At 36.8% G+C, this 12,856-nt stretch overlaps 4 protein-coding genes across 7 annotated transcripts in view; 1 reads left to right on the forward strand and 3 right to left on the reverse strand.

Annotated features, from left to right (window-relative positions):
- Positions 1-1,065: 1,065 nt before the first annotated feature.
- LOC111454116 (uncharacterized protein At4g28440-like) lies at positions 1,066-5,801 on the reverse strand. Its single transcript, XM_023095439.1, has 3 exons — positions 5,678-5,801; positions 4,086-4,320; positions 1,066-1,716 (listed from the first exon to the last, which is right to left on the reverse strand). Exons 2-3 carry the CDS (start codon positions 4,306-4,308, stop codon positions 1,526-1,528), a joined length of 414 nt encoding a protein of 137 aa, XP_022951207.1. The 5' UTR covers positions 4,309-4,320; positions 5,678-5,801; the 3' UTR covers positions 1,066-1,525.
- Positions 5,802-6,838: 1,037 nt separating this feature from the next.
- Positions 6,839-7,600, reverse strand: LOC111454581. The gene has a single exon (XM_023096081.1). It carries the CDS (start codon positions 7,598-7,600, stop codon positions 6,839-6,841), a length of 762 nt encoding a protein of 253 aa, XP_022951849.1.
- A 1,400-nt stretch (positions 7,601-9,000) lies between these two features.
- Positions 9,001-10,679, reverse strand: LOC111454113 (probable inactive poly [ADP-ribose] polymerase SRO2). Its single transcript, XM_023095433.1, has 4 exons — positions 10,063-10,679; positions 9,664-9,902; positions 9,423-9,565; positions 9,001-9,332 (listed from the first exon to the last, which is right to left on the reverse strand). Exons 1-4 carry the CDS (start codon positions 10,542-10,544, stop codon positions 9,216-9,218), a joined length of 981 nt encoding a protein of 326 aa, XP_022951201.1. The 5' UTR covers positions 10,545-10,679; the 3' UTR covers positions 9,001-9,215.
- A 905-nt stretch (positions 10,680-11,584) lies between these two features.
- LOC111454111 overlaps positions 11,585-12,856 on the forward strand; it is a 4,441-nt gene continuing 3,169 nt past the window's right edge. Inside the window, exons 1-3 of one of the 4 annotated variants that reach the window (XM_023095431.1) lie at positions 11,585-12,070; positions 12,191-12,386; positions 12,568-12,735. In XM_023095431.1, coding sequence (XP_022951199.1) covers positions 12,267-12,386; positions 12,568-12,735 — 288 coding nt within the window. In that variant the 5' untranslated portion in view covers positions 11,585-12,070; positions 12,191-12,266. Of the gene's footprint in view, positions 12,387-12,567; positions 12,736-12,856 lie in introns of all 4 variants that reach the window. The other 3 variants (XM_023095430.1, XM_023095432.1, XM_023095429.1) reach the window with 3 other exon arrangements.

The raw sequence follows: 12,856 nt of genomic DNA on the forward strand, positions 1-12,856 counted from the left end.
GCACATGATTAATTTCGTTTCTGATTGAGCTCCAGCATTCATTGTGGTCTGAATCAAGTAGTTGAAGATAAATGTAGCCTCCTCATCCTCGAGGGATTGGATTCTGAATTGTAAAAGGAAAACCCCACCAGCTAGTGCTATCATATTTTTATTGTTGAAGAAGCCCATCGTGATCGCGTTGGAAATGGAAGCCACCAATAACAAAAGGGAAGAGCACCCATGGCGTAGTGGATGGGATAGTGGGAATAACAATCATGGCCGTACGGCCTCCCTCTGCTTTCATTTGGAATGCCATACAAGTAATTTGGCTCATAAACTATGATTACAACTTAAATGGCTAGCTTTTCATCCTCCAAAGTAGTAAGATTCATGGACGGGGACCCAGAGTAGGGCCAATCAGGGCTCGGGCATCAACCTTCCGGAAAGAAATGTGGGTGAAGTGAAAGGTCCTAATAACACGATAGAGTATCGATAGATTTGACCAAAGAAATGAAAATAGGACTTCGAGTGCTGTGGTTTGAGTAGAAATGTGATCATATCATATCCAAAAAATAGATTAAAGTAATAGAGGCGAGCAGACAGTCGCGGCTGGTCTATCAACATTTTCTAGATATCCAATCATTTGAATACTTTATGAACACGTTGGCGAACAGAGGTTTTTAAATAAGAAACGAGGTAATGATGATGAGTATGCATGACGTCAAAGAGACGCAATGCAATTAAATACTTCATATGATCTTCATTTTCCCCTTAATTCCATTCCACTGTATCAGTACGCTCTCTCTCTCTCTGGGCAGAGAACCACTGAATCACTGTGAATTTTATTTATGTTGAATACATTAGATGCTTTGACCTTTTACTTCCACTGCTTACCCCAGATGGAAGGGTACGTATGGATTATGAAAGATTCCACTGCTTTCCTTATTACCCATCTCTTTTCTGTGTGAAATGTACAATTTAGGATCCCAATTTGATCCTAAGATCTTATCACACAACATAAGACCTGCTGAAGCACATCATACAACACATACACAAACAAAGGCAACCTAAAACCGGAGACTGATATTTACTCGTGAAATCCTCACACATGAAGGGTAATCAATCATTCAAGCATTGGATTTGAGTTCAAAAGCAGTTCAGTTGGCATGAACCTTGACTAACAAAAAAACATAATTTAAAACCACGCAAGGCGCTACTCTTGTCATCATCTTATGATAGTTTCAACATCATAAAACTGTGTCACAGCCAATAAAATACTTGCCAAATGAAAAGTAAAAAAAGCCGGCTAAGCCTTCTTCCATCAACTGCAGCCATTACCCACCTGTTTGTAAATCCCAACAACGGTTCTAACAATAAGCTGCGTGGATGAAAATCAACTTTCGTACGACTGGCTTCCAGAATTCTATTTCCTAATAATGAACTCGGTGAGCATTTTCAGTACCCCAAAGGAAACTTGTAATTTTGTAGCTTGATTGTTTTATTTTATGGTCAGGTTGCAGCAGGAAAGTGAACGCGATCACAAAATTCACTCTTCCACCACATTCACGAGTTCATATTCAATGAGTGAAAGATTGTTCTCTTCCTTAACAGTAAAACTTGCAGGCTCAGTAACTTCAACACGGCCCCACCTGTCCACAGCAAGTCTCATTGATCCTTTGAACATGTCTATCTTAGCATTGCGCAGGATTATAGTGGCACCTTCTTTCATCAAGTCGACTACACAGAAGAAAGCAAAGAATTACGAGTAAATGAGTTACGGAAACTTCAATTCCATTTATTAAATGCCAAAAGAAATATTAGTTCAAGTCAATAAATTGAACAGTGGCTACATGGACATTCAAAATTAAGATAAAATATACATAAAGGGCTGGTTAATTAAACCAGATTAAATTTTAGGGGTCAGTTGGAATTTTTAAAAAAATGCAAGGCACAGTAAACTTATAAAATTGTCCTGAATGCTTGGAGTAAATTCTGGATGACCTATTTACTAATCTCGTGAACAAAGATAGGCTATAGGTCAAATCACGGAGGGCTATATTTTTACAATAAGAGTTTGCACTACAAAAAATTTAATCCTAGCTCGTTCCTGCACCACCTGTTAGTCAAATCATGAACCTACTTCGCATAAAATTCCATTCTTGTCCACCTTTTTAATCTGCCCATGCAGGAGGGATAGTTTTCATTGCAACTACACAATTACAAAGATATGGTGTTACTAACCAGTTTTCCATTCAACTATTCACTTACAAACGAAATAGTAAGTGAATAATTGAAACCAGTGTTAATTTATGTGTATTTGATAAACAACCTTACTTGAACAGGATCTATTCTATAGGTTGTACATTAGTGTCCTTGAGTTCTAAAAACTGCAATTGTCCAACATCAAACCAAACACAACAATAAAGTATGTCATACCTATTTCTCCTTCCTAACAAGAAACAGAAAAAGAAACTAGTTTGATAACTATTTCTTGCTTCCAATTTCTTTCTCTGTTATACCTCAAATTGAAATACAGAAAACATACAGCATGCAATAAAACATATAAAAATAATTATCAAAACTTTATATTATAATCAAGTCCCAATGCAAAATTGAAGCACAACAATAAAGTTGTATCTATCCTTCAACTGTTGTCCAAATTTGAATATCTCGCCATTCACCTTAAAACTTTGTAATATCATGTAAAAATAATATACTATATAGTAAAAAATGATAAGTAATGGCTAAATATACAAATAAAATTATTTTAATTAAAATGTAAAATTTGTAATATCTATTCAAATCCCAAATCAAATTTAAAGTTCAAAAATTAAAATGTTTGTCTTAATTAAAAAAAAATTTAAAAAAATTATTCTCTTCAAAAACTTTGCTAAAACTAAAAAAAAAGTTTTTAGATGCAAGAAAAAGGCAAATATGTTAACAAGTGAACACGTTCACTTCGCATTGGGAATTGGGATGTGCTTTAAGGCTGGAACAACCAAAATGAAAAGAGAAACATTAAAACAGAAACTTCTTTTTGGAATTCCCCAAATTCTTCATACTTTGAGGAAACATTTCTTTAGATTTGGAAACGAGAAACAAAATCATTTGTCAAAAATGCATGTTTCTAAAAAAAATAGTAATAGGAACGAGAAATGAGAAATGAGAAACAAAAACGTTATTAAATGGCCCTGGATTCCTGAGTGATGGTAGTTCCTCCAAAAACAAGAAGCCAAAATTAATGCTTCAAGTAGGTTCCAGTAACTAGATGACTTTTAATATTGATAACAATTAGTTCTCATTCTCTTACTCCCTCATACAATAAAACAGTCTACGATCTTTTGATCACTAAAGCATCTACACTTACTTTATATTACAAATAACATACAGTATTCTGAACTAACACTCAACAGAATGCATAATCAGATCCGAACACAAAAAAAAATGTAAATAGAAAAAAAGAAGCCACTGTAGAAACAACATTAACTACAGCTGATGGACCTTCCAGTACCAATCTCACTCATAAGATCAAAATCAAAATAATACACAGGGTTCATTCAAAATCTATTATTCTCAAGATTCAGCGTAGAGCTTATCCTTTCTAATGTATAGTTTTAACTTTATCCAACATCCGTCATGTAATTGAACTATTCAAGTCATTATCCAACTATGAGCCATTACACTGACCAATATATATAGCTGACAAAGTGATGAACTTATAATTTTTAAAAGGTACTTTTAGTATGGATGATTTATTTCAGTTGGATTTGCATTTCAACCTCCATATATCCCAGTATTCAGTAAAATCGAGTTTTTTTTCCAGTGAAAAAGAAAGATCCATGACAACTTTTAAGATAACAGAAAGCCTCCCTTTACGAAATCTTCACTAGCAGGAAGTTAATATATATCAAAACAACCTTTACCCTTCACAGTAATTGTGGATAGGGAGTGAGATCACACGATATAGAACAGTTATTAAAACTCTTCACAGCACCTCTTCAGTTGCATGTGGATTTAGAATGCAAGCATAAAGAAGAAAATTGGCATGCTTCATACAAGATAAAATTACGTAAATGGTGCAGGCTCAAATACTTTTGTAAGTTTACCTTGATCATTTCTGGCGGTAAATATGATCATTCCAGTTTCATCACCTACCAAGCATTCAGCAATTCGCATCTGACGGGCTTGAGGACCATCAGGACGACCCTTCTGCAATACCATCTTAGTATTCACAACCTTAACAGTAAGAGTATGCCCACTAGTGCCTGGCCGAAGTTGATCAACCTTGGTAAATACTGGTTTCCTCAGTCCAGGTTTGGATTCTGCCATTTCCCCGAATACCTAATCATGCCAATATACAAACAGTAACAAAACAGTTAGACAATAGATTGACATTGTGAATTTTTACAAAATGCCCACACAACCAGTAAACCACCAAGGTGGACAAAGGCTGGGATTGATAAAATAACCATGAAAAAATGATAAATAAATAAATTTCTCATTCAAAGAAACACAATAATTGCCTTAACCTATCACATTGACCACCAGGATAGTATAAATCTCAGTTACGGTGCCTAGGAACCCACTCTCTCCAACCCTGTATGACTACTAGGTCAACCAAAAGCAAAATGTAAAATATGTTGACATTAAATTTTAACCAAAAGCAAATTGTCCACTTTGGCCCATTACTCATCACCGTCAACTTTTAAAACACATCTACTAGGGAGAGGTTTCCACACTCTTACAAGAAATGCTTCGTTCCACTCTCCAACCGGAATCTCACAATCCACCCTCCTTGGGGTCCTAGCGTTCTTGTTGGCACACCACCCAGTGTCTGGCTCTGATACCATTGGTAATAGCCAAAGTCTATCGTTACGTATCGCCGCCAACTTCACGGTTTTAAAACGCATCTACTAGGAAGATGTTTCCACACCCTGGTAAGGAATGTTTCATTCCCCTCTCCAACCGATATGGGATCTCACAGATGGTTGCTCCATTATGCAATCTTCCACTTTATGTCTCAAAAATTGAAGATAATATAGCAACTCTGTCAGATTTAAATCAAATGAACCAGAGTCAAGAAGATAAACAAGTGTTAATAACTAGAATTTCCAACCAGAACACTACTGTTTTCACGCTCAACCACATTTGGTGCATAGATTCCTCGAATAACATCTTGTTTGTTCTCTTAATTTATCGTCAATATCATTTTCTTGGTTAACTTCAAATCTTCTAAACCCTCGTCCCACCAACAAATAGACCTCAAGCAGGCACTCCAATTACGACACCATTAATCGCTTGAGAGCATTTAAGCTATTAATCGCTTAAACACAAATACTAATATTACATCCAAGGATATACATAATTGTTCAGAACTTTTCTTTTCGAAAACTTTCCGTGAATCAAATGAAAGATAATGAAACTACTGTGGCCAAATGTGGGACTAGAAGAAAAACGAAAATCAGCTATAAATCAACAAACTTAATGTTCAGAGAGTGTTTCTCGTCACAATCTCCATATAAAATTTCACACTTGAATGACCCAAATGGGAACCATAAAGAGGCCATGCAAACCGAACAGGTAGCAGAAAATCGCAACCTAAACGCCAATAAAAGTTAAGAAATGAAGAGAAGTGTAAAACAGAGAAAGGATAGGCATAGGAATAACCGGAACTGAAATTTTAGGGTTTAGAGATCACCTTTTACGAGTGGCAGAGGCAAAGACGAAGGCAGAGAAAGGAAGCCGATCTGATTTGAGAAACGTAGCCGTCAAACTCTAGCTTCGAGGAAAGATATAAAGTTGCTATGAAATAACAACCGTCGATGATTGTTCGCCAGAAGACTTTAATCGTAATCGACCACGTGTCTAACCCTACAAATTTAACCTTCTCACCCGGGGGTTTCAGAAAATAAAATTAGGAAAACTTTTTTTTTTTTTTTTTCGCCCTCGATATTGGATAAGAATTAAGATAAGGCGCATCAAATTTTCTTGAATTTATCGATAAATAATTAGAGATTTTAATCGGTCATATATGAATTATTAGGTGAAAAATATATATATATATATTTTTCCTCTATTGTATCCATTAATATGGTTTTAAAATCCAATATAAAAACATTCTAAAATATTTGTATGGCAAGATAACAAGTATTTTAAAGTATGTGTATGTATATATTGTGGAGGATTATTGGGAGCGAATCACACATTAATTTAAGTTTAAGGAATGATTGTGTTTACAAGTGAGGAATACTATCTGGTACGAGATATTTGGGAGAATCCCACTTATGCTCATGGTAAAATCATACAAACGTGAGAGTCGTGTTCCGTGTTGCGTGTTCCTGCATATATATAGTTCTTTCTTTTTTTTTTCCTTCTACATAGATGGAAGAAGAAATAAGATTCTGAAGACCCACGAGGATGGTTTTCACACTCACAAAGATCCAGAAGATGGCAGCCCCATTTACGAGCTCTGCTCGATGTCTACGAAACTTCCAACTTGAAATTTGGAATCAGCAGCAATGAAATTCTTGAATGCATTGATGGAGATGGTAAATAATATGAATTCTATTTCTGCAGATTACTGAAACAAATTTGAGAATTGGAGTATCAATTTGCTCATATTAAATATTGAAATTCGTGGCTGTGTTTTGAACCCAAGGCCGGGAGGTGTTATGGAGACTACTTGTAATATATACATGAAATTGTTGAAGTTATAGTTCATAGTTACAAACAAAAGAATTCATCTTCTCTCGCATCGCATTGCATTGCTAATGCCAAAATTCTTGATTGGGGCAGAAATATTTACAAGAAAATAGAAAGAGGGGAAGAAGAACAAAAGAAATTGCAGAAGAATATTGATTCAGTAAGGATGAACATTTTTGCTGAATCCATTGACGCTGGTGAAGAAGCCAAGCAAATCCTGGCGGTAGGGAAGATAGGACCTGCGTTTGTCGACTTGCTTCTGGGCTCTGCTTCTAACGTAGTGTATCTCGTGGGCAGAGGATGCTGTTTGGGCTTTGAGGCGGTTGAGCTTTGGAGCGGAAGTGGAGGTGGAGGTGGAGGTTCTGGAATCCGATTGAGGTTGAGGTTGAGGTTGTAGCTTGTTTTGGGGGGACTTTGGGGTGGTGGGATTGGGATTGCTCAAGAAAACGAAGGCGTCCTTGCCATCGCTGCTGCTCCGGCGCATCGTCATAAATTCCCGGAATCTCCAGAGCTTGGAGAAGCCTGTGGAGTTGCTCTTCTTGCCGAGCTCCGCCGTCGTCGGAGACCACTCACAGTAGGTGCCTTCAACAACTCCCTCCAGCTCCGTATCCGACTCAAATTGCTTTTCCACGAACAACTTCCTCAAGGGCGGGCGAAGCAATGGAGGGTTATCGGGTGTTTCGGGATCCTGCCCGTCCACGAACAGGAGGCTTCTGTCGAAGAGTGGGTAGACGGGGCGGATCTGGCCGTTAAAGAAGGCATCGTCGGCGTTAATTGGGGAATCATTTGGGTTGGCGCACACAAAGGAGAACTCTTCGTCTTGTTCCTCATAGGCATCGTGTAGCTGTAATCTGTCGTGGAAAGCCAAGGATTCGAGGTCCGGTTTGGTGGAATTAGCAGAGACGCGGGGGTTGTTCATGTTCGCGCTAGAATCTTCAGAGACACGACCTTTCATCTCCTCCTGTGGTGAATGGAAAACGGAATTGGCAATTGCTTGTGAATCTGGCGGAAACTGTAACCGCGTGAGGTGGTTCGAGTTTGGAGTATAGGTGGGTGAGAAATGGTTTGCGGCATATTTAATAAGGTGGTTACTTGGTGGAGACGATTACGAAGTTTCCAATTTCGAGGCGAAAAGTACTTCTGTTGACCTTCATTTTTGTTCATCTACTATTCGTGAAATCCGGAAGCAACCCACTTCCCGTTTACTATTCACTTTCACATTTTCTTGTTTGGGGGCGGTTGATGAATAAGATTCTGCTTCTTTTGTCACACGTGAAATGTCACACGCGCCAAACAAGCTGTCTAGAAGGGAAACGATTTGGTGACCTGGCGAGGAGCCTCACTTGGCTGACAAGCATACATTCTTGATCAGCAAGTCAAACCCAAAGGATGAAACATGAGGTCAATGATTGAGGTGTGATCAATCCTCACCGATGACGATAAGGAAATAGATGCTCTGTCTAATTGTCTTTGTCTGTGACCTTTTGCTTTATTAAATAGTTTTGCCTGTGACTTGCATATTAAGGATTTTGAACATGTCTTTTTTTTTTTTTTTAAGCTTTAGTTCTTCTTTACAAGTTATTGATCCTATCTTAACTGCTACAATTTATCTTAATTAAAGCTCATCGAGTTGATGTTCAATGATCACAACAAAGCTCATTAAATTCATTTTACTCCATTTATTTGATAGGAATTCAATGAGATATTCTAAATTCAATATACCTGATTTTTCTTTCTAAAAAATTATAAATATTGAACAAACAAATGGGATAATCTATCATTTTTAAAAAATTTCTTTTTATCATTACTTCTTAAATTCAAAAGCTGAAATTTTGATGTAAGTTGACATTTGATGTTTGAAAAAACAGAAAGTTGACATTTGACTTTTTTTAATATATTTCACCACTTATTACTTTTGGTAATTAGTACATACTGAAAACATTATTAAATTCTCCCAGCCAAATTTCAAATGGTGCAGTTATAATTTGGTCTCTATGACCCTTAAAAGTTATAAATGTTAGAAAATCATAAAAATCAGGTTTGTAACTTGACAAAAAAAAAAAAAAAATATATATATATATATATATTTATAACCAAAGGTTAATTGTGGCTCAATCATAAGGAAAATTGTTACGTCCAGTGTTTAATAAAGATTAATAATAATAATAAAAAAAAAAGTTTGCTATGCCATTGTCGGCGATAGAAAAAATAATCATAATATCTCCTTTTTTGGGGATTATGTTAATGTTGTTATGAATTGTGATATTTATTTTGATTTTATAGCAGAGACGGAGGAAAAATGTAAGCGAAACAGTAGGGTGGTATAATTAATCTAGTGGGGAACATTTATATAGAAAATAAGGATTTCGAATAACAAAAGAAAGAAACAAAATGAAGTTGATAATTGATATTATAAGGGATGATTGGAAGTGAATTAGACAATTAACCCGCCCTGAATGTTATACTATTCTCCCAAAATGTTCAATTTGATCTATTACGCGGCTCCACTGCCCCTGTGATTTGAAGGGCTGGAACTACGCCACTTGCATCACCTCCTTTCTCCTCTGCTTTTTAATTACAGCAATTAACAGCTCGTCTCCAGCAATGTGCCTCACTTTGTTGATCAGTTGTGGGCGCGGAATCTTGTTTCTCTGCATCCCATTCCCAACTCATTATTTACAACCAATTCATCCATTTAGTTATTAATAAATTAAACAAATAAGAATATGTGCGTCACTTACAATAAAATCCTCGTGCCATTTGTGTATCAAACTCATCTTCCTAGGATCCAAGAACCTCGAAAGTGTAAGCATCAGCGTAGGAAAACTCACCCATGCGGACCTTGGCTTCACCATATTTACCGACTTCATATTCATTTGGGCACCTGCAAAACGCTCAAACCATACTTGTATCAATACCGAGATGCTCTATATATTGCCGGGAAAAAAAAAAAAAAAAGTAAGAAGAAGAAGAAATTCCTACCCTTTGGCTGAGGGGTCTTGAAGCTTACTACGTAAGTGGGCTGTATGTGAGAATTCATGAAAGCATCCCAAACGATGTATTTTCTGGGTGCGAACAAGCTGTCTACGCCCGTATCGAAAGCGCTGGAACTTGGATAAAATTGCTTAGATCCTGCGGGAATAGCTTCCACTTTCCCCAATATTACTCTGCATAATAACGCGTGCTGTAGTCCATTTTGGTCGACGGCCGAAGACGAGACACTGCAAACAATTAAAAGCTACCAAATGAGCAACTCTTGTATCTCTATTCTAATTTCTAAGAAACGGCCGTTGGAGGATCGTTTTGGCGGCAGGGCACATAATAATAATAATAGGAAGAAGAAGAAGAAAGATGATGAGAGATGGCGAGGAAAACAGTTACCAGTCAATCGAAAATCTAGCAGCACACAAAGAGACGCCCACACCGTGCAATGATTCAGAGCGCATATCTTTATGATTGAAACGACTGAAACCGTGAGACACGATCTGGCAGATGTCATCCACTGGAGCACCGTACCAACCAAACTTGATATTAGCATCTCCTCCGCATTTGGTGGCCACCGCATCCGAGAATATTCTAAAAGCTTCCTCCCTCGCCACTTTCCCCGAATCCGAACTCCAATTCTTATGAACCGCCACAACTTGTGCATCCCTCCCTATGCTACCAAGACCCGAAACGAAGCACTTCGCCACAGTTTCGTGCTCCAGCCCCTTCTCTTCGAGCCTCCTCATTCCGCTCCCTTGGAGAAGCCTAAATCGGTTTGAACTCAACGAATCGTATTCGTCGCCATGATTCCCAGAGCCTAACCTCTCGTAATCTTCAATGGTTGTGAAGATTCCCTCTTCAACAATGGACTGTTCCATCTTACGATCTTATCTTTCAGAGGAACAACAGAACAGGCCCTCAAAGCTTAGCTAAATAGAAGAATAATGACCCTCCAAACACATAAATATAGGTCAAAAGAAGAGAGAGGTAAATAAAAATCAACATAGGCAGGGGGATTGGGGCGCAAGGAAAAGCCATTTACTTGCACAAAAAGAAGAAAATGAATAAAAGTAGGAAAGAATATATATTATATATAATATATTTATTTCCGTCATTACACACGGGATGCTTGTACGCTCCTCTACGGACTCTGCACGTTATTAGACCCTAGTAGAAGTTGAAAGGGTTCAAATTCTCCCTGCTTCAACTCCGAAAAAAATCGGAAATAAACAAACAAACAATTTTTTAATCGGTTCATGCAAAAGTTCAAAAATAAAAATAAAAATATATTATATATAATTTTAAAATGATTAAATTAAAAATAATAACATATATTTATGCTTCAAAACGAATTTGATATATTTGCTTTTCTTTTGGGGTAGGTAATTTAAAAATGAAATATTTTCTTTACTATAGCTAATGTAAAATTAAGTACTGTTAATTTCATTTCAATAAATTTAAAATAAAATACTATTTATTTTGTAGTATTAAATTTAAAATAAAAAGTAAATATATTTTTTTAAAAAAATTATGTGAATAAATCGTCTACAAAAATACACTTTTCTTATCTTAAAATTATTAAATCATATACCTATTGAACTGTTGTTAAATAAATGTAGATAAATCAAATACTCATGGGGAAAATAGAGAGAAATGGCATAACCCATCCAAATTATGAGAAAAATGGAGAGCCTCTCCAAAATTATGCAAGAAATGCGTTTAAATTGGGTATACAGAACCGAAGTTGAGAAACCGAACTCATTGCTCCAAACACAAATTCCAATTTAGAAGGCAAATCGACCCAAAACTAAAACCATATATTTTGCAACACATCGTTTATTGATGAGTCAAGTTAGTGATATTCGACATAATTTTTTCAAATATTTTTAAGATCAGGCTAGGGACCAGAAGAAGGTTCAAGTCAAACACGTTTTTGTGTCCAACTCGCGTTCTTCTCTTGTGACACATGCCTAATTGGAACGGTATTTCACGGACTCGCTCGGATTTCGTTTTTACTCCTTTCTCTCTTGTTCTCTCGCACCGGCCACTACAAACCCAATATGCAGTCGCTCAAATTTTTTACCAGGAAAGGTTTATTCGGCTGAGTCCGACGCAGGGATTCGAGCCCAGCGCTGAGCTTCGATGATGGAATGAAGGTCTTTATGCCTACTGAATTCTTCAAAAACAAATTCGTTGTCCATTTTGTAACGAGTGGATTTCTTAATTTCTCTTTTGTTTTCTCGTCCCTTTTTTTGTGCATAATCAGCAAAGTTACGGAGCCTTTTTAATCGTTGATTCTGTGGTTGGATTTTGCTTGTCATTCCTTTATGATGACTCAGATGTGCTAATATTGTGGCCAGTTTTTGCCTGTCATTCTTGATTGGCTTACCTGAATCTCTACTTCGTATGTCTTTTATCTATAATTTTGATTCTCATTTAGCAACACCAAAACTGAGCTCTGTTCTCCGAGTCTTATCTGTGGCATATAGAAATGATATGAAATTTAACTTCGAAAGAATTCCAGAGGGGAGAGGGAAACCAAACCAGGGATTCGGTACTTCAAAGTGATTTGAAACCAGGATCTTACATGTGACCTAGTGATGACCAAAACAAGTATAGACGTCTCCAAGAATGAGCGAAATGATGTTCTGGAAGCTTTTAATCCTGCAATTTCTAAGTTTCTTGCGCAACTTTCTCAGAAGGTTCAAAATTCTATCAAGGTTGGTCATCTTAATTTCATTTGGAATGAATACTTTTAAAAACTTTGTCTGTGGAATAGAAATCGAGAGAGAATGAACATTTTATTATCACTAAACCTGTAAATTCTAGACTGGATTAAAATTTAATTTTGAAAAAAATATTTTACATGATTTTATTTTATTTATTTATTTCTGGTTGCAGCCTCAGCTTAAGGGATTAGCAAGTGATGGTCAGACATTAACGTCAATGAACCCGTCCACAAAAGGGGAGAAGAAGGGGTCTTCTTCATCCTGGGAGTTTGATGTGGAGAAGCAACTTCAGGCATGGAGGGAGAACCCTTCATGGACGGATAAGCCTCCACAAATAAAGGTGCTTAATATCAGGATAGAAGGACGTGCTTTCCATTGTAGACCTGATGTTCATTCCAGTTGTGAACTTGGTGTTATAAATTAAAAAATGGCCTTGCAAGATCCCCCCCCCCCCCCCCCCC

The sequence above is a fragment of the Cucurbita moschata genome, unplaced genomic scaffold (assembly GCF_002738365.1).
Source record: "Cucurbita moschata cultivar Rifu unplaced genomic scaffold, Cmos_1.0 Cmo_Scf00016, whole genome shotgun sequence".
Lineage (NCBI taxonomy): Eukaryota > Viridiplantae > Streptophyta > Magnoliopsida > Cucurbitales > Cucurbitaceae > Cucurbita > Cucurbita moschata.

Coding starts and splice junctions, on each gene's coding strand:
- LOC111454113 (XM_023095433.1), bottom strand. CDS start 10,544: ATGGAACAGTCCATTGTTGAAGAGGGAATCTTCACAACCATTGAAGAT. Junction 9,903..10,062: donor GCTAGATTTTCGATTGACTG/GTAACTGTTTTC, acceptor AATTGTTTGCAG/TGTCTCGTCTTCGGCCGTCG. Junction 9,333..9,422: donor AATGGCACGAGGATTTTATT/GTAAGTGACGCA, acceptor AATGGGATGCAG/AGAAACAAGATTCCGCGCCC.
- LOC111454116 (XM_023095439.1), bottom strand. CDS start 4,308: ATGGCAGAATCCAAACCTGGACTGAGGAAACCAGTATTTACCAAGGTT. Junction 1,717..4,085: donor TACCGCCAGAAATGATCAAG/GTAAACTTACAA, acceptor TCTTCTGTGTAG/TCGACTTGATGAAAGAAGGT.
- LOC111454581 (XM_023096081.1), bottom strand. CDS start 7,600: ATGAACAACCCCCGCGTCTCTGCTAATTCCACCAAACCGGACCTCGAA.